The sequence below is a fragment of the Manis pentadactyla genome, chromosome 11 (genome assembly GCF_030020395.1).
Source record: "Manis pentadactyla isolate mManPen7 chromosome 11, mManPen7.hap1, whole genome shotgun sequence".
Taxonomy (NCBI): domain Eukaryota; kingdom Metazoa; phylum Chordata; class Mammalia; order Pholidota; family Manidae; genus Manis; species Manis pentadactyla.
Genome location: NC_080029.1, coordinates 121,651,683 through 121,678,906, shown reverse-complemented (window position 1 = coordinate 121,678,906; position 27,224 = coordinate 121,651,683). Strand labels below are relative to the sequence as shown.

The window sequence follows — 27,224 nt, the reverse complement described above, 5'->3', positions numbered from 1 at the left end:
GCAAAATAATGAAAACCTAATCCTAATTTAATTGATTACGTTAAACCAAAGCCATTCAATGGAATAGGAGGAGATGGCAAATATGCCTTTGTTTATGTTCTTGAAACCTGCTTCCTGCCTTTATTCAGTTAGGTAACTCTTTTCCTCAAGTTAGGTGGGCATGGCCTTCTGGGAGAAGCCTTCCTTTCACTCCCAGCTATGCTAGGTCCCCTGGAAGCAATCTCTGTACCTTTTAAGCTTAGAATTTAACATATTATTTTGGAATTATCTATCATACTTACTATATTGTATGATCCTTGAGAACAGAAGTGTCTGATTCGTCCTTGTATCCCCAGCATATAGCACACCGCCTGGCACTAATAGTCCCCAGTGAACGCTCAATGAACTCTAACCATTGTTAAAAGGCACTGACTGTCTATTTGAACCAATTAAGCATCTCTTCAAAAAATCTACTAACATACTCCATAGAGGAGAGTCAACTAGAACCCCTGCTAGAGGGGAATATGAATGTCATAGCAGAAGTCAGCTGTTTACCCCTGCCCACTGGTTAGTGGAGGACCCAGTGGGTGGGACTGGGTCCCATAGAGGCCATCACTCTCATTTCTTCCCCAGGACCAGACACATGTGCCATCTGGCTGGCTGGGGATAGCTGGCAAGAGGCAGGTGGGAAGGGGAGCAGAGGTTTCTCGGGAGGACATTCTTTGGGCCGCACAGGGGTCTGGTTGTACATCCACGACAGCGAAATGAAAGTCTGGCCTAACTGATTCTCTCCCATCCCCCCTTAACGAAGATTGCCTGAAAGCAGGAGGTATTATTTAGTTGTATTTTAGTGCCATACTTTGCTTCCCCTACCCAAAGTGGGCTCTGCGATGTAGACCCGCTTCCTGAGGGCAGCCATTTAGCACACAGTGAGGTGAGTGTGACCAAGAAGTGACACCGGTCAGCTGAACTGGAACAGGCCGCACCAAACTTCCCTGCTTGTCGAGTAAAAGACATGCATAAGCAAGTGCTCAGTAAACGCCGTCTCACTGTGCTCACATCATCGCCCAGACTGACTCTGTAGAAATTTTACAACAGCACCTTGAGCTCAGGGAGGCCAATAACTAAGCAGAAGGAACACTATTTTTTTAAAAAAGCTAAGATTCACCCCTCCAGTGTAATTACAGTCAACAGAAATCTGGTGTCACCTGGTGGCAACTAGCACAATGAAAAATCAAGATGAATTATGCCTGTCAGGTCAGCAAAACCAGACAGAGTCAGAGTCCCCCTTTCAAAGGATGCAGTAGGTTGCCCTAATGCCCAGCGATTTTATTTAAGCCAGTAATTCCTGCTGGAAAGTCAATTATCCCGGCAGCCCCTGTCGGCTGAAAGACATTTAATGGGGGATCACTGCCGCTTCTGTTATGTCAGCTGCTAACCGGGGCAGCTCAATTCCCAACCCTCTCTAGCTGGAGATCTGAAGCTGATTTTGTTCACAGGAGGACTCTTTCTTTGTCACCAAGAGAGACAAAAACACAGTTTTTTTGCTAATTACAGTAACTTCCAGGCACTCTGAATGCTCACTCAGAAACTATTTAACACTCAGTTGGGTGGGGAGGATGGAATCCGCAACAGACATCTCAGACAGGGCTTTCCGCAGCAGGAGGAGAGTGTGAAAACAAGCAGCCAGTGCAACCACTGTGATTATGTGTGAAAATAAACACCCAAGTGTGAGGAACACAGCTCCGGGAACAGAAAATAGTGCCTTGTAGGATGGCGGCTGGGGGTGTCACAATCCCCTTTGCCTTCCCAGCTCTCCCCAAACTGCAACTGAATCCAAGCAGTGGGACGGCCAGAACTTGTACCAGCTCTGACAATCTAAGTATGAACTGCTTACCTTAAAAATCTGCTTAGTGACAGGCTTTTAGCCTGAAACGCCAGTAGGTCAGTGACCACAGGGGACAGGGAGACTTGCTAGAATAAGACGGACACAGGACACTGAACACTGAGCAATCCCACTGTGTGTGACCCATTCCACAGATAGGAATGTCAGTTACTATTTAAAGAAAACACAGGGAGAAGGGCTGCCCAGGAATGGAGATGTTTTCTTTTGTCCAAGGCAAGGATGGGCCATTATTTAATTTAAAACATTCAATTGGGGCTTTGGGGAAATGTCTAGTCTCTTTGCATTACTCTGTCTTGCATCAGTTAAACTTTGACCTGTCTTCACAGCATTTTCTGGCTGAGGTGAGAGTGATTCCTGAACCCTGCCTGCCGTTCCCAGTGCAGTTGGAATGCGATTTCCCCCAGGAAGCCTCCCGCTTCTGCGCATGACACAGAATCACCACTTTTCTCTCTGGACCGTCACCTCGCATTCTGGCTACTGGTGTCTCTGCCTATGTCCGCAATCTGTGGGCATCCTGTCAGGGCACTCCCAGCCCTTGGCTCATCTGCTGAGAGGCAGGGATGGCTCCCCGATGGGACCTCCAACCCCACAACTCCTCTGTTCCCCTCCTTTCTCTGGGAGGATTATAGGCTCAAGGAGCTATTTTCTTGCTTCTTAACTCTAGTCAGCTGTGGAAAAAAACAGCTCAGTTATGCACTTCAGGTTTATGTGCAGGAGGTTTCCTGGCCTCTCAACAGGGGGTGAGTGTGACTGTTGGAAAGCTGTCAGCCCAGAAGGGATTTCTTTCTTGGATGCTGAGCATGGCTGACAGAGACTGCAAAGGGAGAGGAAAGCAGGGAGTGGCAAGGTGTGGGAAGAACACAACGAAAAAGAGATCCAACTCACAGAACAACATCCAGCTCAACATTTTAGGGATCAAGAGTAGTCCCTGAGAAAAGCAACCGCTGGGGGAACGGGCTTTGTTACCCCCTAGGTAGCAGGCAGCAGTATCAACAGGCCAGAAAGGTGTGTGGGGTCAGCAGCCAGAGCGGTCACTTACTGCCATTTACAACCTTCTCAGTCTCTCCTACTTGAGAACTCTCTTTTTTCAGCTTTGATCTCACCAGGAGCTCACAGGAAACTGACAGTTTGTTCCCAAATACCCACCTAAGTAAGACTGGCTGTGGCTGCTATACCAGCATCCAGCTCATCTCCCAGGAAAGCCAGAGAGCTTTGCCTTTGACTCTCAAAAATGGTAGTGAAAGGCTAGAAGGAAAAGAGCAGCAGGAAGCTAGTGTTTGTGCAATTTCTGAAGAGCAAGGACTGAGCCAAGAGCCTAACAAGTACTTTCCCACTCAATTCTATGATGTACAGATGGTTATTTTAGAGGTGGGAATGGAAAATAATGGCTCAAAGAGCAGGTTACCGAACTTGCCCAGGGTCTCAGAACTTGCAAGCCACACTGCCAGCCCTTTAATGCAGGTCTGTCTGGCTCTGTTACACCGCGCTGGTGGATTGAAAGAACAGCTCAAAGCATTCTGGATGGAGACATCAGGATGGCGGTGAGGGAGGAAAAGATTAAAAGCCTTTGTCCACAGAATGCCTACAATGCCAAGTTAGGGCCCTGGCTGGCTCCTATCAATGGGAGATTATTTTATTTCTTGATTCATCTTATTGGCTTCATCTGAGAGGTACAGCCAAACATAAAAACAGCCCTGCCCGAGGGTCTGGGAGTAGCTGAATAAGAACTGGTAACCTTTTCCCACTACTTCCAAACAGAACATCCTGGGTAGGATGGACCCTCACCTGCACCCAGGGAACAGGGGGGAAGAAGTGAGAGAGAGGAGAGCGAGCGAGAGATAACCGGGTAATGCTTCTGAGGAGACGAGAGGAATACGGCACCCGGCGCTGTGACATGAACATAAAGGGCCTCCAAAGAATGATGGATCAAAGTCTAACCTGACTGACACTCCACATTTAAATAGTGCTTCCCCAACATCTCCATCCTGGAAGCTGGAAAAGAGAGGGGAAATGTATTCACTATCTTTGAAAATCTGAAAGGCTGCCTTGTGGAAGAGGAAGCAGGGTTGTTTTGTTTTGTTTCTTCTTTTTTTTCTAAAGCCCCAGAGGGTAGACCTAGAGCCACCAGGCAGAAGTTTCAGGCTGGTAGAAAAAGGCCTCATCTGACTATCAGAGCTGCCCGGTAATGGAGTGGACCTCCTGAGGAGGCGGGCAGCTGCCTGTCCCTGGATGACCATCTGTCTGGGATGTCCTGGTGTGGAATCCAACATGAGACGGGGCTGGATGGGGCTTCAGGGGGCTCTTTCTGGCCAGAGAGGCCAAGATCCTATAACAAATTCATTCAACACTGCTTCCTGAGAACCCACCCCAGGGAGAGCGTTCCGCAGTACACAAGCTGCTGAGGAGAATACAAAAAAAAAGTGGTTCCCACCACTGGGAGTTTCACCACATAGTTGGAAAAACAAGCTGAACACAAATGACATTTATACAGCAAGTCAGAGTGCCGACATCCAAAGGGCCCAGGAGGTGGAAGAAAGGAGGGCAGCTCAGAGGTGGGGATGAAGCTGGCCCGAAGAACGGGCTGAGGGAGAGGGAGAGGGATGTTTGCAGTTTAAAAGAGCACGCAGGGGGAGACAAACAAGGCATGTTTTGGCAGGGAGGATGCAGGCCTGAATAGTTGAGGTGGAAACAAGCTGTGAGATGCCTTGAATGCCAGAAGGAAACTTAAACTGAACTGTGAACAGCGGGGGAGGCCGTGAATGTTTTCTGAACAGAAAAATGATTAAATCCGTATTCTAGATGATTTTAATGACCCATTTTTGTTGGGAAAAATATAGTACACACATACGCATGTATGGAGACACCTAACTGAATTGGGACTATAGAGGACTGTCACTTTTCAATTTTTTTCATTATATTCACTCAACTATAGACATTTGATCACCTAATAGGTACTATGAAACATTCTGGGGGAAAAAGAACAAGACATATAAGAGTCTCTGACCTCATAGGGCTGAGGGGCTAATGGAGAGAAAGGGACAGTTAAAAAAACAATTCTTTATTTTTTCCAGATTAACTTTTTAATCACTTGTCAAGACCCATCACTTGCTCTCCCTGCCTCCCCAACAAAGAAAATTTGGATTGCCCTGAAATGATAGAATGATTTAGTGAACTGACACCTTCACAATATTTAGTCTTTCACGAGAGCAGTGTGACCCTTCATTTAATAAAATATTTATTTTTATGACCCTCAGTAATGATTTAAAAGGCAAATATACATTTTTTGTAAACAGTACTGACGGTTTGAGAAGCCAGCACTGGGGCTGGCCAGCTAGGGTGGGTAGGGAGGTGAGCCACAGAACTAGGGAGAAATGACTGTCTTAATAAGCAGCCAAGTCAGAGAATCAACTGGGTCTGGACTTAGGGGATGAATGAGAAGGATGAGTCTGAATCTTACACTGAGAAAGGTATGTTCCGATAGAAATGGAGAGACGCTGGCAGGGGATCAAACAGGAAACCTTTGAGTACTAAGGAAAATAGACCACTGTCTCTGGGGGTGGATTGAGGTGACAATCCCACAGCCTTGGAGGAAACCAGGTTACGGCAGCAGGCAGTGGCAGGAGCCAGAAAGCCTTGTTGCCAACCGTCCAGCAAGGAGAAAGGGAGAAACGGAACCAGTGAGCCAAGAGGCTACCTTGGGTTTTCTTTTTACTGGGATTTGAAAAAAAGCTCCACCAGACCACGCCTCTAAGATCTCAGGAGCCAGCACTGCATTCCTTAGAGCTGTACCTCCCCAGAGACAGGAGCGCCTGACTTTAAAAGCAATTAAGTATCTAGGCTATTTTAGGATTACTTCTTGACCACCTGGAATATCTTATTAAAGCACAGCTCAGATGTCCAAAGCAATTTTAGTTCCCATTCTTCACTCCTCCCCAAGGCAAGAGTTAACCCTTTCCTTCAGGTTTAAAAAGGCTAAGTGACCATCTCTTTACTTGGTCTCCACATATTCTGAAACCTCAAAGAAACTGTCCACTCCTTACAACACCATCACACATACTGACAACTTTTAGAGATTCTGGAGCATTATCTGAAGACAAAGAACAGTAATATGTTTCATTTCTGTCTACTCTCTATAATCTAATAGATTCTGAACCCCTAGGCCAAGGAATTGGGCAAATTTGTAGGACCTGAAGCTCAAAGTGGTCATTAGCAAAATAAGGACTTCAAAAGGGTTGATCCCAAACTCCCAGATACCAATGAATTACTTTGTATTATAAAAGGTAACTAAAGTATTTGGGCTAAATATTGCTGTTGTTAGTACTGTTATTTTTTCTTTTTAATTAGTAACACATAAACTACTTTCTCTTTGGTTAGACCCATGGCTCTACAGGTATTACCTAAATCACACGCGACTGCTCTACTACTGGCTGGTTGATGATGCTGTCATGTTAAACATCCAATTCCCCAATCTTGGTAAGAAGAAAAGAAAAACACCTTTGCCCTCCCACCAGTTGTAACTGATTCCAGGAGGTAATGAGACCATGCACAAGGGGTAGTGGACAGGATTATAGGAGAATCCTGAGAGAAGAGGGGAGCCCCAGGAAGTAAAACAGGTATTGTTAGAAGCAACACTGTTGGACTGCAGAACCCTACCGATAAGATCAGGATTACTGCTCTTAACTAAATTTCTCAGGCCTTAGAAGCACTAGAGTTATAATTATCAGATGTGCACCTTCCGCTGTCAGGTAACTTTAGCAGGAACCAGAAAGTGCCTCCCCGCCACTTACTAGCAACAAAGATCAATTTAAACTCGGTGGCTTGGAAAAACAACTAAGGGACACTTTTCTCATTAAGCAGTAGAAAGGAAGAAAGGTGGGGGACAGGAGGGGAGGGAGGGTGGAAGTCTTACCTTTTCGCCTAGGCACAGTCATTTCATGCAATAATCAAGGAGACTGCCCAGAAATGGGGTGTTCCTACCAAAGGAGGAAGAAAAACTAAAATGTGATGTTGGTGATGAGGATAACTTTAAGACAAAGAGTGAACTGGTCCAGCCAAGTCTAAGTCTGAGAACCACAGAAAAAGGTTCCAGCTCCTTTTCTCTGCAGATTTGAGTTGGCAGCACTGCTTATTTCACCCCATGAGCTACCTACCACCTGAACTTCTATAACGGTCACTGACAGCCATTCACACCACAAAGCTCAGAAGTCAGAGCTGGAGGGCCAAGCATAGCACTGTATCCGACCTTCATCTGACAGAAGCAAAAACTCAGATCTGAAGAGGTGAGGAAATTTGACCTAAGTCAGCGATTCAGAAACGTTTTGTACTTTTTTTTTTTCAAACTATTTTAAATGCATAGGAAGAACACATTTAAAAAAAAAATGCTATGATGAATGATTTTACAGAGTTAAAAAAAAGAAGTTCATAAAAAAAAAAAAAAAGAAGTTCCTCTTTCAAGTTTGGGATTCCTCTGAGCAGGTTTCCTCAGGTACTATGTGTTTAAAAGTCAGCCCCATTAATAGTTTTGAGAGCTTATCCTAAGGCTTCTCCCAGCCCCAGGCCATCCTGGGGGGTGGTACTGTGGTATTCCTGCTCCAACTCTGATGCCAGCATCCCTGTGCTGCCTGCCACCTCCCCTAAGCTGTCTCTCTCATCAGGGACTGTGACTTACTCCTCTGTGAGCCTTGTATATCCAGCACAGGGCCTGGAAGATGATAGAGGCACAAATGAGTATCAATAACCTGTAGAACAAGGCAAAGGAACAAACTTCGGAGCATTGCTGCAGGCTAAGTAATGGATTTTGAGGAAAATCATACACTTAAAAGAAGGTGGACTGCTAATTCTAGGATACAACTTCATAAAAAGGATCTGGAAGACAATATAAACCATTTCCTAAAGATAGCAGTTTGATTTTAAGGTTCAAGAGGATAACAGAAGAGTGCATTAACAACCCCTCCTCCAAAAAACACCATTATTCATTCGTAAAATTAGCAACACTTTAAAAAATGATTTAACACCAGTGATAACAAGTGTTATCGAAGTCTACGAAGACTGAATCATGAAGAAACAGAAAATCTGAATAGGCTTATAACTGGTAAGGAGATTGAATCAATAATCAAGAACCTTCCAAGAAAGCAAAGTCCAGGACCAGATGGCTTCAGGAGTGGATTCTACCACATATTTAAAGAAGAAATAACACCAATCCTTCCTAAACTCTTCCAAAATACTGAGTAAGAGGGAACACTTCCAAACTCATTTTATGAAGACAGCATTACCCTGGGGGTGGGGAATGGGGGGAACTACAAGAAAACTACCTGATAAAAATAGATGCAAAATCTTTAATAAACTACTAGCAAACCACATTCAACAGCACATTAAAAGAATCATACACTATGACTACATGGAATTGATCCCTAGGATGCAAAGATGGTTCAATATCCAAAAGCCAATCAATATGATATGCCATCTTAACAGAACAAAGGCTAAAAACCACATGATTATTTCTAGATGTAGAAAAGCATTTGACAAAACTTAACACCCTTTCATAATAACACTTAACAAACTAGGAATAGAAGGAAATTACCTGAACACTTTAAAAGCCATGCATATATAAAATGCCCATTGCTTAAGGCTTAAAAAGCCCTTAACATTATACTCAACAGTAGGAAAAATTAAAAGCTCTTCCTCTAAGATCAGGAACATGGAAAGGATGCCTACTCTTTTCAACATAGTATTGGAAGTCCTAGCCAGAGCAATTAGGCAAGAAAAAGAAATAAAAGGCATCCAAAAGGAAAGGAAGAAGTAAAAATTATCTCTGTCCACAAGATGATATGATCTCATATGCAGAAAACCCTAAAGATTCCTCATGAACAAACAAAAAACAAAAAAATTCTGTTGAACTTATAAATGAATTCTGGAAAGGTGCAGGATACAAAATTAACATACAAAAATCAGTTGTGTTTCTGTACATTAACAACAAACAATCTGAGAAGGAAATTAAGAAAAACAATCCCTTTTACAATAGCACACAGAATAAAATACTTAGGAATAAACCTAACCAAGGAGGTGAAAGACTTGTACACTCAAAACCATAAAACAGTACTGAAAGAAATTAAAGACATAGAATAATTGTAACATTCCAAGTTCATGGATTGGAGGACTTAATATTATTAGAAAGTCCATACTATAGAAAGCAATCTACACATCCACCAAAATCCCAATATTTTTTTCAAGAAACAGAAAAAATTCTAGAATTCATACAGAATCACAAAAGACCCCAAATAGCTAAAATAATCTTGAGAAAGAACAAAGCTGAAGCCTCACACTTCCTGATTTCAAAACATATTCCAAAGTTACAGTAATCAAAGCAGTATGGTACTAGCATACAGACATGTAGACTAATAGAGTCTAAAAATAAACCCATGCCCATACAGTCACCTGATTTTTAACAGACTGCCAATACACAATAGGGAAAGGACAGTCTCTTTGACAAGTGGTGCTGGGATAACTGGATATCCAATGCAAAGAATGAAGCTAGACCCTTGTCTTATGCCACATCAAAATGGATTAAAGACTTTAAGAAGACCTGAAACTGTAAAGCTACTATAAGAAAATATAGGGAGAAAGCTTTGTGACATTAGTCTTGGCAATGATTTCTTGGATATCATATGAAAAGCACAGGCAACAAAATTAAACAAATGGGATTACACCAAAACAAAAAGCTTCTTCAGAGCAAAAGGGATGCAATCAACAGAGTGGAAAGGCCATCTACAGAATCGGAGAAAATATCTGCAAACAATACATCTGATTAAGAAACTAATTTCCAAAAGATATAAGGAACTCCTACAATTTTATAGCAAAATCCCCCACAAATATCCTGATTAAAAAAGGGAAAAAAGACTTGAACAGATATTTCTCCAAAGACATGCAAATGGCTAACACATATATGAAAAGATGCTCAACAACAATAATCATCAGAGAAATGCAAATCAAAACCACAATGAGTTATTCACCCAACATGTTAGGATGGCCATTATAAAAACAAAAAACAGAAAATAACATGTGGTGGACAAGATGTGAAGAAACTGGAATCTTTGTGCACTGTTGGTGATAATGTAAAATGCTACAGTTGATATGGAGATTTCTGAAAAAAATTAAACATAGAATTACTATATGATACAGCAATCCTACTTCTGGGAATTTATCTGGAAAAATAAGAATCAGGATCTTGAAGAAATACCAGCACTCTCTGTTCACTGAAACATATTCATCACATGTTCACAATAATCAAGATACAGAATCAACCTAGGTGATCCTGATAGATAAATGGATAAAGAAAATGCAGTATATATATATATATATATATAGTGGAACATTATTCAGTTAAAAAAAAGGAAATCCTGAATATGAGGTAACATGGAAGAATCTGGAGGAGATGCTAAATAATGCACAATTTTCAATAAAAGTTTAAATAAATGTAAATAAAGTGAAATAACTGAGTCACAGAAGGACAGATACTACCTGATTACATTTATATGCGGTATCTAAAGTGGCCAAATTCATCAAAGCAGAAATAGAATGGTGGTTACCAGGGGCTGGGGGAAGGGAAATGGGGAGATGCTGTTCAATGAGTGTAAGTTTCAGTCATGCAACATGAAAACTAGAGATTTGTTGTACACCATTGTGCTTACTATTAACAGTATGTACTGTACACTGAAATATTTGTTAGTAAGGTAAATACCATGGGTTTTTATAATTAAAGAAAGAAAAATGGGCAAAGGCTACAAGCAGGATAAATCAGAGAACAAATACAAGAAGGAAACATATGAAAATATAGTAATATATGCATATCCTCTGAAACACCAAATTCTACCATTAATAATCTATCCTACCAGAGAAATACAGAAAGAAGGCATAGAGTTATATAGGATCTATACAGACAGTCTGTATTTATACTAAACACACATATACTCTCTTAACACAGTCTATGACTGCACAATTAGATAAAATATCTAGAAACAGCCCTAGAAGCTGATTCCTGCCTAACTGAGGCCTCCTCTGGGATAGCGGGGTGAGGGGTTGGAAGGATGGGAAGAGAGTAGGCAACAGAATATACTTTTAAACCGTAAGTTTTTACTCTGTATTTTCCTATATTCTTGCAATTTATCATGAACATCTATTCAGATTACTTGTGTAATTCTGAGATAAGTGATCATAAAAACATTAATAGATCTTTATGAACACACATGGAAGGACAGCCATAATATAATTGAATATAAATATAAGTGAATATAAAAATAAGTTATAGATTAATAGATTTCCTATTTTTGTTAAAAGCAAGTAAAATACATTTGTGAAGAGAAAAGGCTGTGAAAAGGTACAGACCAATTGTGACAACAACGACCCCTGTAAGGTCAGGCTGGCTTTCACATTATACGTTTCTTTATTTCTAAAATTATTTGAATCAATATAACCTCTGTAGTATGTTTTTTAAAAGTTAAACTATTTAAAAATAATACTTTAAAATAAAATTTAATGAAAAAAATTGCATGTGGTCCATTAGCTAATAAAAATTGGGCACAAAATTGTATGTGAAATAAAAAAAATCCCTGTGATTGGCATTTTTAAATGCAAAGGAAATACAAGAAAATATTTATAATTATATCTCAGTTATGTTGTTGTGGTGGTGATATTTTCTTCTTTACAAATTTTTTATTTTCTATATTATGAGTCTGAATTTCTCTGATAATCAGAAAAACCAAACCAAAGTTACTCTTAGAGTAATGAAACCCATGAGAAAAGAGTATTCTTGCCCTGCTTTCTGGAATGGAGGAGCTGGGAAGCAGGGAGGCAGGGAGGCTCAAGTCAGACCACCTGGGTTCATAGCCCAGCCTCCCAACTGTGAGGCTATAAAGCAGCCCCCTTCAACATTCTCTCCTCATCTGTAAAATAAACCAAACGTTTAACAGGGAGATAATATCAGGATCTGCCTCACACAACTCAATTAAACAAGGCAAGTACCTGAGACACAAGAGGTCAAAAAGCTTAAGCTATTAAAAAAAAAACCAAAGTGGCAAACAAAATCATGAATGAGGGTAGTCTGTCTGATATGAACTCTACCACCTCCCTCTCCAAAGAAAACCACACTTAAAAATGCCAGAAAAATTTAACACTCCATACCCCTTACACATAGCTAAGCTTGAAAACAAGAAAAGAGGCAGAATCCACAGTACCAGAACAAAAGGAAGGAAATCAATAAGCAGTGAAGCTGAAGGTCTCAAGGGAGAAGGGACCTGGATATACTTCTTAATAGCTGAGGGCTGAGGACTGGGGATGTAATCGCCCCCAGGGGAGAGGAGTCCAGGCTATAGGCCCCCTGCATGCCAGGAACCAGAACTGAGATAATGGCATTCTAAAGCCAGAGGCTATGAAGGACTACATGTCCACTCTCCATGAACTGGGGCCTAAAAATATGCCCACCAGCCTGAAGAACTAAAGGAAACTTGCCATCTGCCAGGGGTCTCACGGAAAAAAGGCTCCATAAGATGTGGAAATTCAGGCTCTCACTAGACAGACTCCAAATTCATACTACCCCAAACCAGTGACAACCGGCTAAACTTTCTGGGCCCCAACTCCCCTTAGGAATGCTTCCATAATCCAGAGCACAGGGGACTCATGGAAATAAGCCCAATTTTAAATAAGCTTACATTGAAAAAACAAACCACCACAAGACGAAATAAACCATCATATGAGAGAGTAACAAGGAGAACCTGTACCCCAAGAATTAGAGATAATAACAGAATAATCTAAAAGCATCTTTAAAGTAAGTATGTTTAAAGAATGACAGAATGTTGGTTAATTGTTGAAAGCTGGATAAAGGACACAGGTGGTTCTCTCTTCTTTTGTATGTTTGAATTGCCATAATAAAAAGTTTTAACAGTCCATAATATAGTTTTTTTAAAAAAGTTAAAAATGATCAAAGAACTAAAGGAAGGAATAGAAACCATATTGTAAGAATGGGCAAATTTTTAAAAGTCAAAAAAAAGTACAGTAATTAAACACAGTATTACAATAAACAACTTTTTAAGCTATTAAGTAGAACAGACAGAGCTGAAGAGAGAATTAGAAATTGGAAAATACAATGTGAAAATACTCCAGAATGCAGGATCATAACATAAAGTGATAAGGTCATAAAAGAAAAGATACACAGAATACTGAATGAGAACAAGGTTCCAATAGTTCTATCAAAATAACGGTTAAGAAAAAATAGCAGCCAAGAGGAAACAAAAGAAAAAGGACACAAATCAGTTGAAGGAGCAGACCCGGGCTTAAGTGAGACAAATATAAGTAAGTCTGAACCCAGAATACAATAGTGCAGGTGCAGAACAGCAGAGTCAAAAAGAAAAATCTTAAAAGTTGTAACAAAAAAAGGATTCACAAAGGTAACAATTAGACTAACATAAGACTTCTCAATGGCAAAAACAGTTCCTAAGAGACAAAGGAATCATATCACCAAAGTGTTAAGGAAAATAATGGTCAGTCTAGAAACAAAATCTATGAACAATCATATAATAAGGGCAAAATAAAGGTGTAAATTAAAAACACGTTTTGCAGACTTATCAAGACTTAATTTACTATAAACAAATCTCTGCTAAAAGAGTCAGTAAAAAAAGAAAAAGAAGGCTGAGCCCAAATGGAAAGAGTGGGATATAAGAAATCATGGTGAAAAAAGAAATGAATAAATGTGTTGGGAAGTCTAAATAAATACTGACTGTTAGGGGAAAAAAACAGTAATTTGGAGGAGGGTTAAAACAAATTGGAACTAAAATACTGGCACAGTAAACTGGAAGACAGAAGTGGAGAGGGAGAAATTAAAACAAGAATTTCTTAAGGTCCTAATATTGATTAAAAATAGTGTAAAAAGTCAAGAATGCAAATTAAAATCTAAAAGTAACCAATGAAAGAACAGAAATAGAAAGTATAACTTCTAAACCAGTAGAGGAGACAAACACTGGAGAGAGAAAACTCAAATCAAATGAATAAAAGGAAGAGAGAAAACAAGAAGCAAAGAACACATATGGTTAAACTGTAAATCCAATTAGAGGGCAGAAATAGGTCTAAATGCACTGTTAATCCTAATAACTACATGGATTAAATTAACCCAATGAAAAAGACAAGCGATTATAGCTCTTTCATATGTGGTCTCAAGATATAAAGATTAGAGGGTGTTAGAAAAAACTGTGCTAATACTAATCAAAAGAAAGCCCATCTTACACTGGAATATTTTAATTCACCTCTCTCTGAAACTGATCACAGGAAAACAAAACTTAGGATACGGGCAATTTGAGTAACAATAAGCCTGACCCAATAGACAGATATACTACTCCACATCTATCAAATACAGAATATATATTCTTTCCAAACAGATGTGGACAACTTACAGAAACCAACCACACACAAGGCCAATATAAATGGTATTATAACAAATTCCAGCAAACTGATATCATTCCTGTTTTCTCTAACCACAATGGTTAGGGCTTAATTATAAGCTATAAATTGGTATTTAAAAAAAAATAAAACCTACATATTTGGAAACTAAAAATCATTTCTTAATAACCCATGGTTAAAGAAGCAATCACTACTAAAACTCTGAAATGTTTAGTACTAACCAATGAAAACATTACATATCAATATCTATAACAGCAAAGTGCAACCTTAAGAGAAATTTATCTGCAGCTTCAAACACATTTATTAAGACATTTATTAAGTAACAAGAATTTCAGCAGATAAGTTAAACATACAACTCAACAGGCTTAAAAACAAAACACACACACACAGAGTACAAGAAAAACTTGACTAATCTAATTTAGATCAGTGGATCCTATCAATGTCAATATCCAGCCTATAATAGTATACCACGGTTTTATGAAAGGTTACCGTTGGGGGATACTGGGCAAAGCGTACAGGGATCTAAGTTACTTAACTGCATGTGAATTCACAATTACCTCAATGAAAATTTCAATTAAAAAAAAAAGGCCAGAATCTCACATTCATTGTTGATGGGAATACAAAATGGTACAGATACTTTGGAAAACAGTCTGGCAGTTTCTTACAAAACTAAACATACTCTTACCATACAATCCAGCAGTGACGGCTCCTAGGTATTTACCTAAATCAGATGAAAACTTTTATCTACACAAAAACCAATACACAGATGTTTATAGCAGTTTTATTCATACTTATCAAAACTTGGAGGCAACCAAGATATCCTTCACTAGATGAATGGATAAACAAACTTTGATACATCCAGGCAATGGAATATTATTTACTGCTAAAGAGAAATGAGCTTTCAAGCCATGAAAAGACATGGAGGAAGGTGGAGTAAGACAAATACCATATGATTTCACCTATTTGTGGAATATAAAAACAAAGCAAAACGAAGCCATAGAACAGCAGGAGACTCACAGACACTGAGAAGTGACAAGTAGTTACCAAGGGGGAGGGGGGTAAAAGGGCACGATAATTCAAAATCAAAATATAAGTTGATCACGGGGACTGTTGAGCCACTGTGATGTATACCTGAAATCAACATAACGTTGTATATTAAAGATACTTTAATAAAAAAAGAAAGTGTAAGGAAGAACCTATCTGACATTGGTCTTAGCAATGATTTTTTCGTCATGACACCAAAAGCACAACCAAAGCAAAAATCAGCAAATGGGACGACATCTAACTTAAAAACTTCTGCCCAGCAAAAGACACAATTAACAAACTGAAAAGGCAACCTATAGAATGGGAGGAAAACTGTGCAAACCATGTATCATTTAATATCCAAAATATATAAAGAATGCAGAGAACTCAGTAATTAAAATACAAACAATCTATTTTTAAAATGGCAAAGGATCTGAACATTTTGCCAAAGAAAACATCCAAATGGCCAACAGATATATGAAAAGATGCTCAACATCACTAATTATTAGGGAAATTCAAATCAAAACCACAATGAGGTATCACTTCACACCTGTTAGAATGGCTACAAGAAGACAAGAGTTAAATGTTGGCAAAAGTGTGGAGACAAGGGAACCCTTGTGCACTGTTGGTAGGTATGTAAATTGGTTCAACCAGTATGGAAAACATTATGGAGGTTCTTTAAAAAATTAAAAATAGATCTACCATATGATCCAGCAATCCCACTTTTGAGTATATACCCAAAGGAAATGAAAACAGGACACCGAAGAGATATATGCATTCCTGTGTTTATGGCAGCATTATTCACAATAGCCAAGATATGGAAGTAATCTAAGTGCCTATCAACCAAACCAGTGAATGGATAATAAAGATGTGGCACGTGCAAAGATGGAATATTATTCAGCTATGAGAAAGAAAGACATCCTGCCATTTGAGACAAAAAAGATGGACCCTGACCACATTACGCTTAAGTGAGTTAAGTCAGACAGCAAAAGACAAGCATTGTATGGGAGTACCCATAAGTGGAATAAAAAAAAGCCAAACTCATGAAAACAGAGAATAACATAGTAGTTACCAGGGGATGAGGGATGGGGTACAGGACAGATGTTATTTAAGGGTACAAACTTTCAATGAGTACTAAAAAAGATCTAGAGATCTAATAGTGCACAGTATAATGAATATAGTCAAGAATATTATAATTAGCAAACTTGCTAAGAAACTAAAAATTCTTCCAACCACTAAAAAGGAAGGATGATTAAGTAAGGTGACAGAGGTGCTCATAATAGCTACAATAGCAATCCTATTACAATGCATAAACATATCAAATTAACAAGTTATACACGTTAAATTTACACAATGTTATGTTAAATATATTTCAATAAAAAGAAATTCTAGAAAATGCAAATTAATCTGCAGTGACAACAAGTAAAAAATGTTTGCCTAATAATCTACAACTAAGAGTTGAAGAGAGGATGGATCCAAAGGGGCATTAATGTTCTCTGAACCTTGACTAACTTCATGGGTGTCTACATCTGTCAAAACTCATCAAATTGTCCACTTTAAATGAACACAGTTTAGCATATACAAATTATACCTCAATAATTTGTTTAAAAAACTTGATATTAAAGTGAGATGCTGGTACAGGTCTGCAATTGGCATTAATTATATATTACAAATGTTACTGTTCATCAACATGGCTTTGTTTCAGCAACTGACTTTATCAAAAAATGTTATAAATCTGATACATTTTAAAAAGCATACCAATAACATATCATTATCATCTCAAAAAAAAAGACACGGAGGAAACTTAAAAGCATTTACTATGTGCAGGAAGCCAATCTGAAAAGGCTACATACTATATAGTTCTAACGAAGTGATATTCTGGAGAAGGCAAAATTACGGAGACAATAGAAGAATCAGTGGTTGCCAGGGTTGTAGGGGAGGAAGGGATAAGCAGGTGGAGTACAGAGGATTTTTAGGGCAGTGCAACTATTCTCTATGACACTGTAATGGTGGATACATTGCATTACATTTGATGAAAGCCATAGAAAATACACCAAAAGTGAAACCTAATATAAACTATGGGCTCTGGGTGATCACGATATGTCAGTGTAGGTTCACTGGTTGCAACAAATATACCATCCCAGTGGGGGATTTTGACAGTAGGGGGCAGAGGGGATATGGGAAATCACTGTACTCCTGGTCAGTTTTGCTGTGAACCTAAAATTGCTCTAAAAAAATAAGTCCATGTTTTAAAGAAATGAATAGCACCATTCACATTTTTTTTAAAAAACAGCAAATTTTTAAAAAGTAGAACAAATATTTATTCAACACCTATTATCTGCCATCATTCCTCTGGGTGCTGGGATACAATGATAAGCAAATCAGACACAGTCCCTGTCCTCTCAGCTTACCATCTAGCATAGAAATCAAATTATCAAACAAACCACACAAACATAAAAGTATCCAGGCATACCTGCATCGAGCAGTCTCTGATACCACTATTTTTCCAACAGCATTTGCTGGAAAATGGATCAGTGTGTTACATTGTGGCAACTCTCAAAATATTTAAAACTTTGTTATTATTTTTCTCATAGTGATCTTTAATCAATGATCTTTGATGTTACTATTGTAATTGTTTTGGGGCACAAGACTGCAAATTTATTCAATACATGTGTGGGTTCTGACTGCTCCTCACACTGGCCATTCCCATGTCTCTCTCCCTCTCCTCAGGCCTCCCGATTCCTGAGATTCAGCAATATTGAAATTAGGCTAATTAATAACCCCACAATGACCATTAAGTGTTCAAGTGAAAGGAAGACTTGCCCATCTCACTATAAATTAAAAGGTAGAAATAATTAGGAGGAGAGCATGCCAAAAGCCAAGAAAGGCTGAAAGCTAGGCCTCTTGTGCCAGTCAAGTTGTAAATACAAGGGAAAAATTCTTAAAGAAAATCCAAGGAAGTGCTCCTCCAGTGAACACATGAATGGTAAGGCGGAACAGCCTTATTGCTATGGAGAAAGTTTTAGTGGTCTGGATAAAAGACCAAACCAGCCACAACATTCCCTTAAGCCACAGCCTAGTCCAGAACAAGGCCCTAACCTCTCTTCAATTTTAAGAAGGCTGAGAGAGGTGAGGAAGCTGCAGAAGAAAGTTTGAAGCTAGCAAAGGTTGGTTCATGAGGTTTAAAGAAAGAAGGCATCTCCGTAACATGAAATGGCAAAGCAAAGCATCAAATGCTGATGTAGGTGCTACAGCAAGTTTCCCAGAAGATTGAGCAAAGATAATTAATGAAGATGACTACACCAAACAATAGATATGTCAATGTAAATAACAGATTTGCAAAGGAGAGGACACAGCCTTTTTTCTTTTTCTATTGGAAAATACCATCTAGGACTTTCATAACTAGAGAGGAGAAGTCCATGCCTGGCTTCAAGTCTTCAAAGGACAGACTAACTCAACTTGTTAGGAGCAAATGAAGCTGGTGACTTTAAGTCGTAGCCAATAGTCATTTACCATTCCAAAAATCCTCGGGCACTTAAGAATTAAGCTAAAACTCTGCCTATGCTCCATAAATGGAACAAAGCCTGACAATTTATCTGTTTATAAAATGGTTTATTGAATATTTTAAGCCCGCTGTTGAGACCAATTGTTCAGAAAAAAATTCCTTTGAAAATATTATTGCTCACTGACAATGCACCAGGTCACCCAAGAGCTCTCATGGAGATGTACAATGAGATTAATGTTGTTTCCATGCCTGTTAACGCAACATACATTGTGCAGCCCATGGATCAAGGAGTCATTTCAACTTTCAAGTCTTACTAAGAAATAGATTTTCATGAGACTATAGCTGCCATAGACAGTGATTCCTCTGGAGGATCCAGGCAAAGTCGATTGGAAACCTTCTAGAAAGAATTCACCATTTGAGATGCCATTAAGAACATTCATGACTCATGGGAAGATGCCAAAATATTAACATTAACTGGAGTTTGGAAAAAGTTGATTTCTATCTCATTGATGATTTTGAGGGGTTCAAGACTTCAGTGGAGGAAGTAACTTCAATGTGGTGAAAATAGCAAGAGAACCAGAAGCAGAAGTGGAGCCTGAAGATAGGACTGAACTGCTGCGATCTCATGATAAAACTAGAACAGATGAGGAGCTGCCTCTTAAAGACAGCAGAGAAAGTAGTTCCTTGTGATGGAATCTACTCCTGGTGAAGATGCTGTGAAGATAGCTGAAATGACAACAAAGGATTTAGAACACTACATGAACTTAGTTGATAAAGCAGTGGGAGTTTCAGAGGACTGACTCCAAATTTGAAATAAGTTCTCTTGTGGGTAAAATGCTATTAAACAGCACAGCATGCTACAGAGAAATTGTTCATGAAAAGAAGAGTAAATTAGGAGGCAAACTTCACTGCTTTTTTATTTTAAGAAATTGCCACCGCCACCCCAACCTGCAGCACCCACCATCCCGATCAGCCATCAGCTATCAACACTGGGGCAAGACCCTCCACCAGCAAAAAGAATAAGTATAGCTCTCTGAAAGCTCAGATAATGGTTAACATTTTTAGCAATAAAGTATTTTTTAATGAAGGTATGTACATTGCGTTTTTTTTAATATAATACTATTGCACACTTAACAGACTATAGCATGGTGTAAACATAACTTTTTAAGCACTGGGAAACCAAGAAAATTAATTTGACTTGCTTACTGCGATACTCACTTTATTGTGGTGGTCTGGAGGTGAACCCACCCTAACTCTGAGGTATGCCTGTAATACTCCATGACAAATGTAACCTGTTCTACACTAAAGGTAAAGTCAGCACTTCCGAGGAAGTACGCTGAAACTGAGTCTCAAAGGCTGGGTAAGAGTCAACATGGAGGAGTTTTCTAGGCAGAAAGAGTAGCATATGCAAAGACCAGGCTGGTAACACTACAATGATAGGTCAGGAGACTGGCAAAAATTAGGCTGGAGAAGCAGGCATGGGTAAGATTATGCAAAGTTTGGTATGTACAGTCAGAACAACTAACATCATACTTGGAAGGCATTAAAGGAGTGACTTACCTTATTCCTTTTTCAGAAGAGGACGCTAGCTCCTGTATACATAATCAGGGAAGGAAGACACAGAAACTTGCTGACAGCTACAGTAGGTACATAACTTAGATTAGGTAGGTGATGGTGGAGAGGGAGAGAAGTAGCAGGATTCTAGATTACTTAGATAAGAGAATTGGTTAAGACTTGATGATGGACCGGACATCACCAATCATCAGATGGAGTGATGAAGTAGGAAGTGTGAAAGATACTCAACTCCAAGATTTCTGCTATCAGTGACCAAGGGGACAGAAACAGGTACAGAGAGGGAAAACAAAGGAGGAAACAACTGTGGGAGAAGAGGCTGGAAATCAAAATTTCAGTTTTATGTATGTTAAACTTAAGGTGCCAATAAAACATCTAAGTGGAAATGTTAAGAAGGCAGTTGGGAATACAACCACTGAGCTCAGAATGGAAACATGGGATCAAAAATATACACTGGAGTCAAAAGGCTTGTGGACAGTATTTAAAGCCATGAGAGGGGGAAAATAATTGCCAAGGGGGAGCATATAAGACAAGGTTTAAGACTGCACCCTGGGGAATCCGGAGTTCTAGAGGTCAGATAGAGGAAAAAGAGATCAAATAAGCCAAAGGAGAGGCTACAGAAAGCGGAAGAAGAGAGTGTTTCAAGCAGAGGAGGCCCACTGTACTGGTTACCACTGAGAATCAAGGAGGGGAGGGCAGGCTGGGCTTAGCAACACGGTGGCCATCACTGGCGGTCATCACTGGAAGGCCTTACCAAGAGCAACTGCAGGGACATAGTGGAGACTGAGACCTGAATGAAGTGAGTTGAGGTTGGGTAGATGACAAAGTGGAGGTAAAAAAGAAAAACAATTCCTCTGAGAAGCTTTATTGTGCAAGTGGGGGGACAGGTAGGACTACAGACAAGCTGGAAGACGTACAGTCAAGGGGAAGTTCTTAAAAAGTGGCTTATTTTCTTGTAACAATAGAATCGGGCAGATTTACTGATTAAAGGAGTTTTTTTTTTTAAATTTGGGAAATAGTAGAACATGTGTGAATGTGGAAAAGGCGTCAGAAGAGAATGAGGCCAAAGAATCAGGGAAATGGGGGGTTTACTGATGGAGCAAGTCCCTGAAAATTAGGAGGGAATGAGATCCGGGACACACGTGAGGGATTAGTCTCTGATAATAAGAATAAGGACCCAAGTTAAGTATTTATTCGAATTTAATATAAATAAAGCTAACTTCTACCTAAAGAAGAAATGTACCCATATCCCTATTTTAGTATGGAAAGCAGCAGCACAAAAAGTGCAATGGCTTCAACTCACATGATCCTGAACTGTTTCAGGGAACTCAGGAATATTAGAGTTTGGTCATGGTTCTAGAAAATTTGAAAAGGAGTTCTTTTACAGTAGTGTCTAGGATTTTTGGAGTATTTTGCTTACCTAGGCAGTAAATACTGAAAAATTAACAGCTTCAAAAAGTATTTAGGTGTAATGACAATCCAACCTAACCTTTCTTTGTAGATGGTATAAATTTTGCAAAGATGTTTCATTTATTTTTCTTTCACCTTGATAATATCTTGAAATTCACACCCTGAGGAGGAAGGGAGGGGATTACAACCCTCTGGGACAAGATGTATGCACGGTTTTAGAGGTAGGACACCTATCCCTACCACTAGAGCAAGCAAGCATTAGAGCTAGGAACTAGAGAAATCCCCATCTTTGGGCTCCCAAACCAATGCAGACTTAATAATTAAATCTGTTACTGAGTAACAAATTTGATGACTATTTATGCCTCAACCTTCTGGGGTTAATGTCTAGAAGAGCAACCAAGCTCTCTCACCAATCACCAGAGATCTTAGACATCATGGAATGCTGGGCTGGAGCACCCACTGGCTCAAATACGACAGCAAAAGTTCTAGATCCCAATCTTCTCCTGAGTGACAGATAGTATGTTCACCCAGATGACTACAGGTAAAGACATGAACTCAACACTAATACTGAAAGCAGAGGTGAAGAAAACTCAAGGTTACCAAACTCCTCAGTTCAAACACAAAGGAACAGAATCCAGGAGTGTCTAATGAAAATACAGTATATGTGCTCTTTCTAATTACATATCTAAAGCAGGGTTTCTCACCCGACACTGCTAATATTTTGGGCCGGATAATTCTGTGCTGTGGGGGCCTGTCCTGTGTGTTACAATGTTTAAAAGCATTCCTGGCCTCTATCTACGCACTACAAGCCAGTAGCACATATCCACCCCGCCACTCCCGCCCCTGCCGTCATGACAGCCAAACATGTTTCCTGACACTACCAAACATCACCGAGGATGGGGCCTAGGGGAGGGGGAGACTGTCTCCAGCTCAGCACAGATCTAGATGGATTCCACTGGGATTACAGAAGCTAAGGGCATGCAAGACAGACCTAAAAAGAATGTAAGGAGAGCTATGACCTTGTTTCTTTTCAGGCAATAGTTTTGCATTATCTTTACAAAGGTTGTTTGTAACACTGTTTATAAAGAGTTCCAAAAGCATACAGTGTACCAAGTAGGAGGTCTAGCCCAAGAGACAACATCTTACCACTGAGAGGGACTTTTTTTTTTATTAAGGTATTATTGATATACACTCTTGTGAAGGTTTCACATGAAAAACAATGTGGTTACTGCATTCACCCATATTATTGAGTGCCTCCCCACCCCCCATTGCAGTCACTGTCCATCAGTGTAGTAAGATGCCACAGAGTCACTATTTGCCTTCTAAGAGGGACTCTTGATTCTGGAGTAGTAGTAGTGGTAATAGATTCTGGAGACCAAGCAGTCAGTCATCTTTCCTCCATCCCATGTTCAGGAACCAAAGTGACTACCTAAGTATGTAGTAAATCAGATACACACACTATGGCTTCCACATACCTAACAGAGCCATCACTCATCTTTCCATTTTATGGGAGGGAGTCTACACCCTTCTGGAAACCTGGCTTTACTATTGGGCTCAAGAGACAAAGCCAGGAGGACAGAAGGCCACCCCTAACAGGCCAGCACCACCCTCCAGTTGGTTGCATGCGACAAGGCTCCACTGATCTCCCTTGAGAGAAGGGACACTCAGTTCTTTTGTCTTTTGGCTTGTTTTACAATTATTTACTCTGCCTATCGATATCTGACGGGCTTCAGAATGCTTGTCTCAATGGCATTATCCGTCTTCCTATCACTCTGGAGTCAGAGAATACTGCACTCTAACAATGCAGGCCTGAAGAAGCAATTATTTTTTCAGAATTTCCTCAAAGAGAATCCATGACATTTTATTATGACATCACATGTTCTAAGAAAGGGATTTCAGAAACAAAAGATAATTGGTGGAGCCCTTAAACTTTTCAAACTTTGCTTTTCAGTTGGCAGATGCCTACCACCCCACTCGCCTCAAAATCTTGCAGAATACTTCTGAGTATTCCTGTTGGTTTACCAAGCTATGCTAACTACGCTGTAGACAAAATTAACTTTTTTTTAACTTAGTGTCTGAATGCCTGGAACAAAATCTTGTTCTGAAATATTTGCAGCATAGCTCCATCTGGGCAGTTGGGGTGCAGCTGACCCAGTACGGAGTAAAATCATTGCAACCCAAGATCCAAACACCATTGAGGTTTCCACATTGCCTCGGCTAGATAGTGAGCTCCTTAAAGGAGAAGCATGCCTTAGTCCATTGGGCACAGGCCTGGCCCAAAGGTGCCTCTGTAAGTTTGCTGTGTAAGGAGCAAAAGGACACTAGAGCACATTAAGATCACTTTGTGTCGACTCTAAAGGTCTTTGTGATTGTTGCTGGAGCAAGGGATACTCTATTTCTGCTCTCCATAAGTTAACTGAATAAGAAACAAAAGATTGAACAATAAAAAAGCTAGTCTTATGGCTTGCAATGGCTTCTCTAGACTCTCCCTAAGGATATTACTTTTTCTGCTCCCCTTCCAAAGCACAACTTTAAAACAAGGTTTTTTAATCCCCAAGCACAATATTTATTCCTTTAAAAGCAGGATTAGATTTGTAAAATTAAATTCAAAAGGAAAAGGAGATGCATATCCAAGGTTTTAAGTCACTGTTACCCAGTGACCCTCTGACCTAGTTCCTGATCTCCAAATCCAAGGGGAAGGTAAATTTAGGACACAAGATTAGGCCTCAGCTACATCAGCATTTATAAAACACTTTGGCAGATGCTCTGCCAAGCAGTCTATAATTAGTGAGTGTGCCTCAGAAACTTAAAAAGAACTCAAAGGGTTTCAGAAGCCAACAGCCAGCACCCTGAGCACTGAGCCATGCAGCCACGCGGCTGTGGCGTCCAGAAAGGGGCTCCGGGACCCTGCCACCATGCACATGTGTGTGCATGCACACGCCAGTACTCGAGTCTTTTATTTTCAAGGCTCTAATGGCTTGACCTCAACACCTGCTGAACTTCCTGAAGACTGACAGGCTCTGGAGCTCCACTTGTTCCTCACACGCGGCTGCACTTTCTAGGAACGACCGCACACACACAGAGGCTGGCCGGCTGCCAAGGCAGGGGCAGCCCAGCCGCCTCGGGCCTGAACTTTCCCAGTGCTGTCAGGGCGGGATCCCGCTATGAGCTGACTCAGCGGCCAGCATGGAACTCTGCCAACCACAAGGCAGCGCGGGGGCTGCCGGCAGCTCACAGATGTTTTGCTAAACCAAAGCTATCAGCCGGGAGGCGGGTTTAGGCTGGCGGCCAGGCTGCTGCTGTTGTGGAAGCTGGGATTCTCGGATCCTAGTTCTAGCTCTGCCACTACCTCCCCGATGACCTGAGGGAAAACCACTGTGCACCTCAGCATGCTCCCTGCTTCAGGGCCTATCTGTGTGGACGCAGCAGAGCACGGCACCGTTTGCACAGAAGAGCAACCAGAGCATGATTACCCACCTCATGCTAGCTCAGCTGATCTTCATGATTTTGGGAGGTATGCTTCATTACTTTTATGTCACAGATGAGAAGACAGTCTCAGAAAGATTAAGAGCCCCACTGAAAAATCACAAGAGTGATAAATGGAAAGGATGGGGTTTGAAGCCCACTTTGCTGGCTCTGGAATCTACTACAAACACCGCTAATGTGAAACTCAGATCAACTGCATAGGGCTCCTTTATACAAAGATGCTGATTTCTCAAGTTCTAAAGGCCCTTTCTTACATGACTTCTCAGTTGCCAGGTGAAAATCCACAGCTCTTCACAATTGATTTCTAAACAGCAAACTGGACCACATGAAGACTATGTGCTTACACGGAGTACCCAGATATTACCAGCTTTATTTTACCATGCACTCCCCACCTAAGTACCAACAAGTCATTTAACCTGTTATCATCATCACTCCCATTCTTCGGGTGAGGAAAAACTGCATGCAGTCAGAAAAAGAAGAGAAAGTCAAGGGCTTGACTGAGAACACAGATTCCATAGGACTCCTCCCCTCCCACCCCCCACCGGGATAATTCATTGGGACCCTGACATCTGTATTTTTTTAAATCTCCGTAGATGATTCTGATGTTTGGCCGTATATGAAATCACTTGAGTTTGCATTGGCTAAAATGGGAATTTTGAGGTCTACCCTTTCCTATTTCAAAGGGGCTAATGCAAGGGTGGAATTAAATCCTATCTATAAGGCTCTGTTGGAAAATACATACAATGTAAGCATGTCTCAAAAGCTATGTTTAGCTGCAATACAAAACTATCCTTAAGTAGCATGATTCTGAGTTAGCCTGGAGCAAAGAAACCGTTTTAGGCAAGTCACACACCTCATATTTAGATATTCCCATAACATTGTTGGAACCTCGTACTTGCTTTAAAAAAAAAGAGGTTGTACTGACATTCTTTCACATCAAACTCGGAACAATCTACATTAGGAGTAACTTACCCATTTCACTGCTCTAATCAAGAAAACAAATATAAGAAAAACATTCCAAGTCTACTCATGTCTGGCTGCTGGTTACTGAAGTCGGGCGAGAAGGCAAACACTGGCGCAGACCCTGGCCCTGGCAGTCCATACCCTTCTCTGGCTCGCTCTTAGGAAGAACAAAGGACCCCCCCACACCTGAAAGACTGACCTGCTTGAGCTGCTCATCCAGATTCCAGCTCGGCTGCCCGGCCGCGGAGACAGAAGGTGGGGCCTTGGAAGCATCTTTGGTATGGTCCTCTTTCGCTTGCTGTCCATGCGGTGGGAGCCCTGGTGCTGGAAGTAGACCAGACACAGGTGCTGCTCTAGGGTCTTGGCGAACCACTTTCTGCACATGAAAATATTGTGAAGCAGCCTGGGCATCTTTCTCAGACACCTCTGCAACGTCATTATCCCCGTCCTCATCTTCCAAGCCTCCTTCCTCTTCCTCAGGCTCTGAGTTCACGTTGCTCCGTTCAAAAGCCCGGGCCACTGCTGCGGCTGGTGGGACTCTGGCCAAGGGACCCAGGGAAGGGCTGCCAGAAGGCCTCCCAGGTGTGGCAGAAAGGAGAGTTTGCTGTGTGGCCAGCTTCTGGGCATACAAGAGCTGGGAGTCTCTCATCTGCTGGCCTTGCTTCTCTCTGGCATCCATCGGCAGAGGGGCCAGGTGCGGCGGCGGCAGCGGCGGCGGCGGCGGCTGTGGCTGCTTCTGCTGCAGTGGCTCCATCACTGCCTCAAGCTTCACCCACTGACTGGCATGGCTCCGAACCTGAGCACGGCCCAACAGGCACACTAGGTCTAAACCTTAGTGATTAATAGAAACCACAAAGGAGAAAAAAGGGGTGGGGGAACTATGTAAAACGGGTATAAAAAAGTATACAGAATTTCTTTTCTCCAGTAAAGGGCATG

At 40.7% G+C, this 27,224-nt stretch overlaps 1 protein-coding gene across 4 annotated transcripts in view; it reads right to left on the bottom strand.

Annotated features, from left to right (window-relative positions):
- The window catches only part of ARID3B (AT-rich interaction domain 3B), a 57,647-nt gene that overhangs the window by 27,854 nt on the left and 2,569 nt on the right, over positions 1-27,224 (bottom strand). For all 4 annotated transcript variants that reach the window (XR_008992672.1, XR_008992673.1, XM_057488974.1 and 1 more), the window contains exon 2: positions 26,488-27,119. Coding sequence is in view for 2 of the 4 variants with exons in the window: in XM_057488974.1 (XP_057344957.1) it covers positions 26,488-27,042 (555 nt within the window). In the remaining 2 variants the exon portion in view is untranslated. The remainder of the gene's footprint in view (positions 1-26,487; positions 27,120-27,224) is intronic.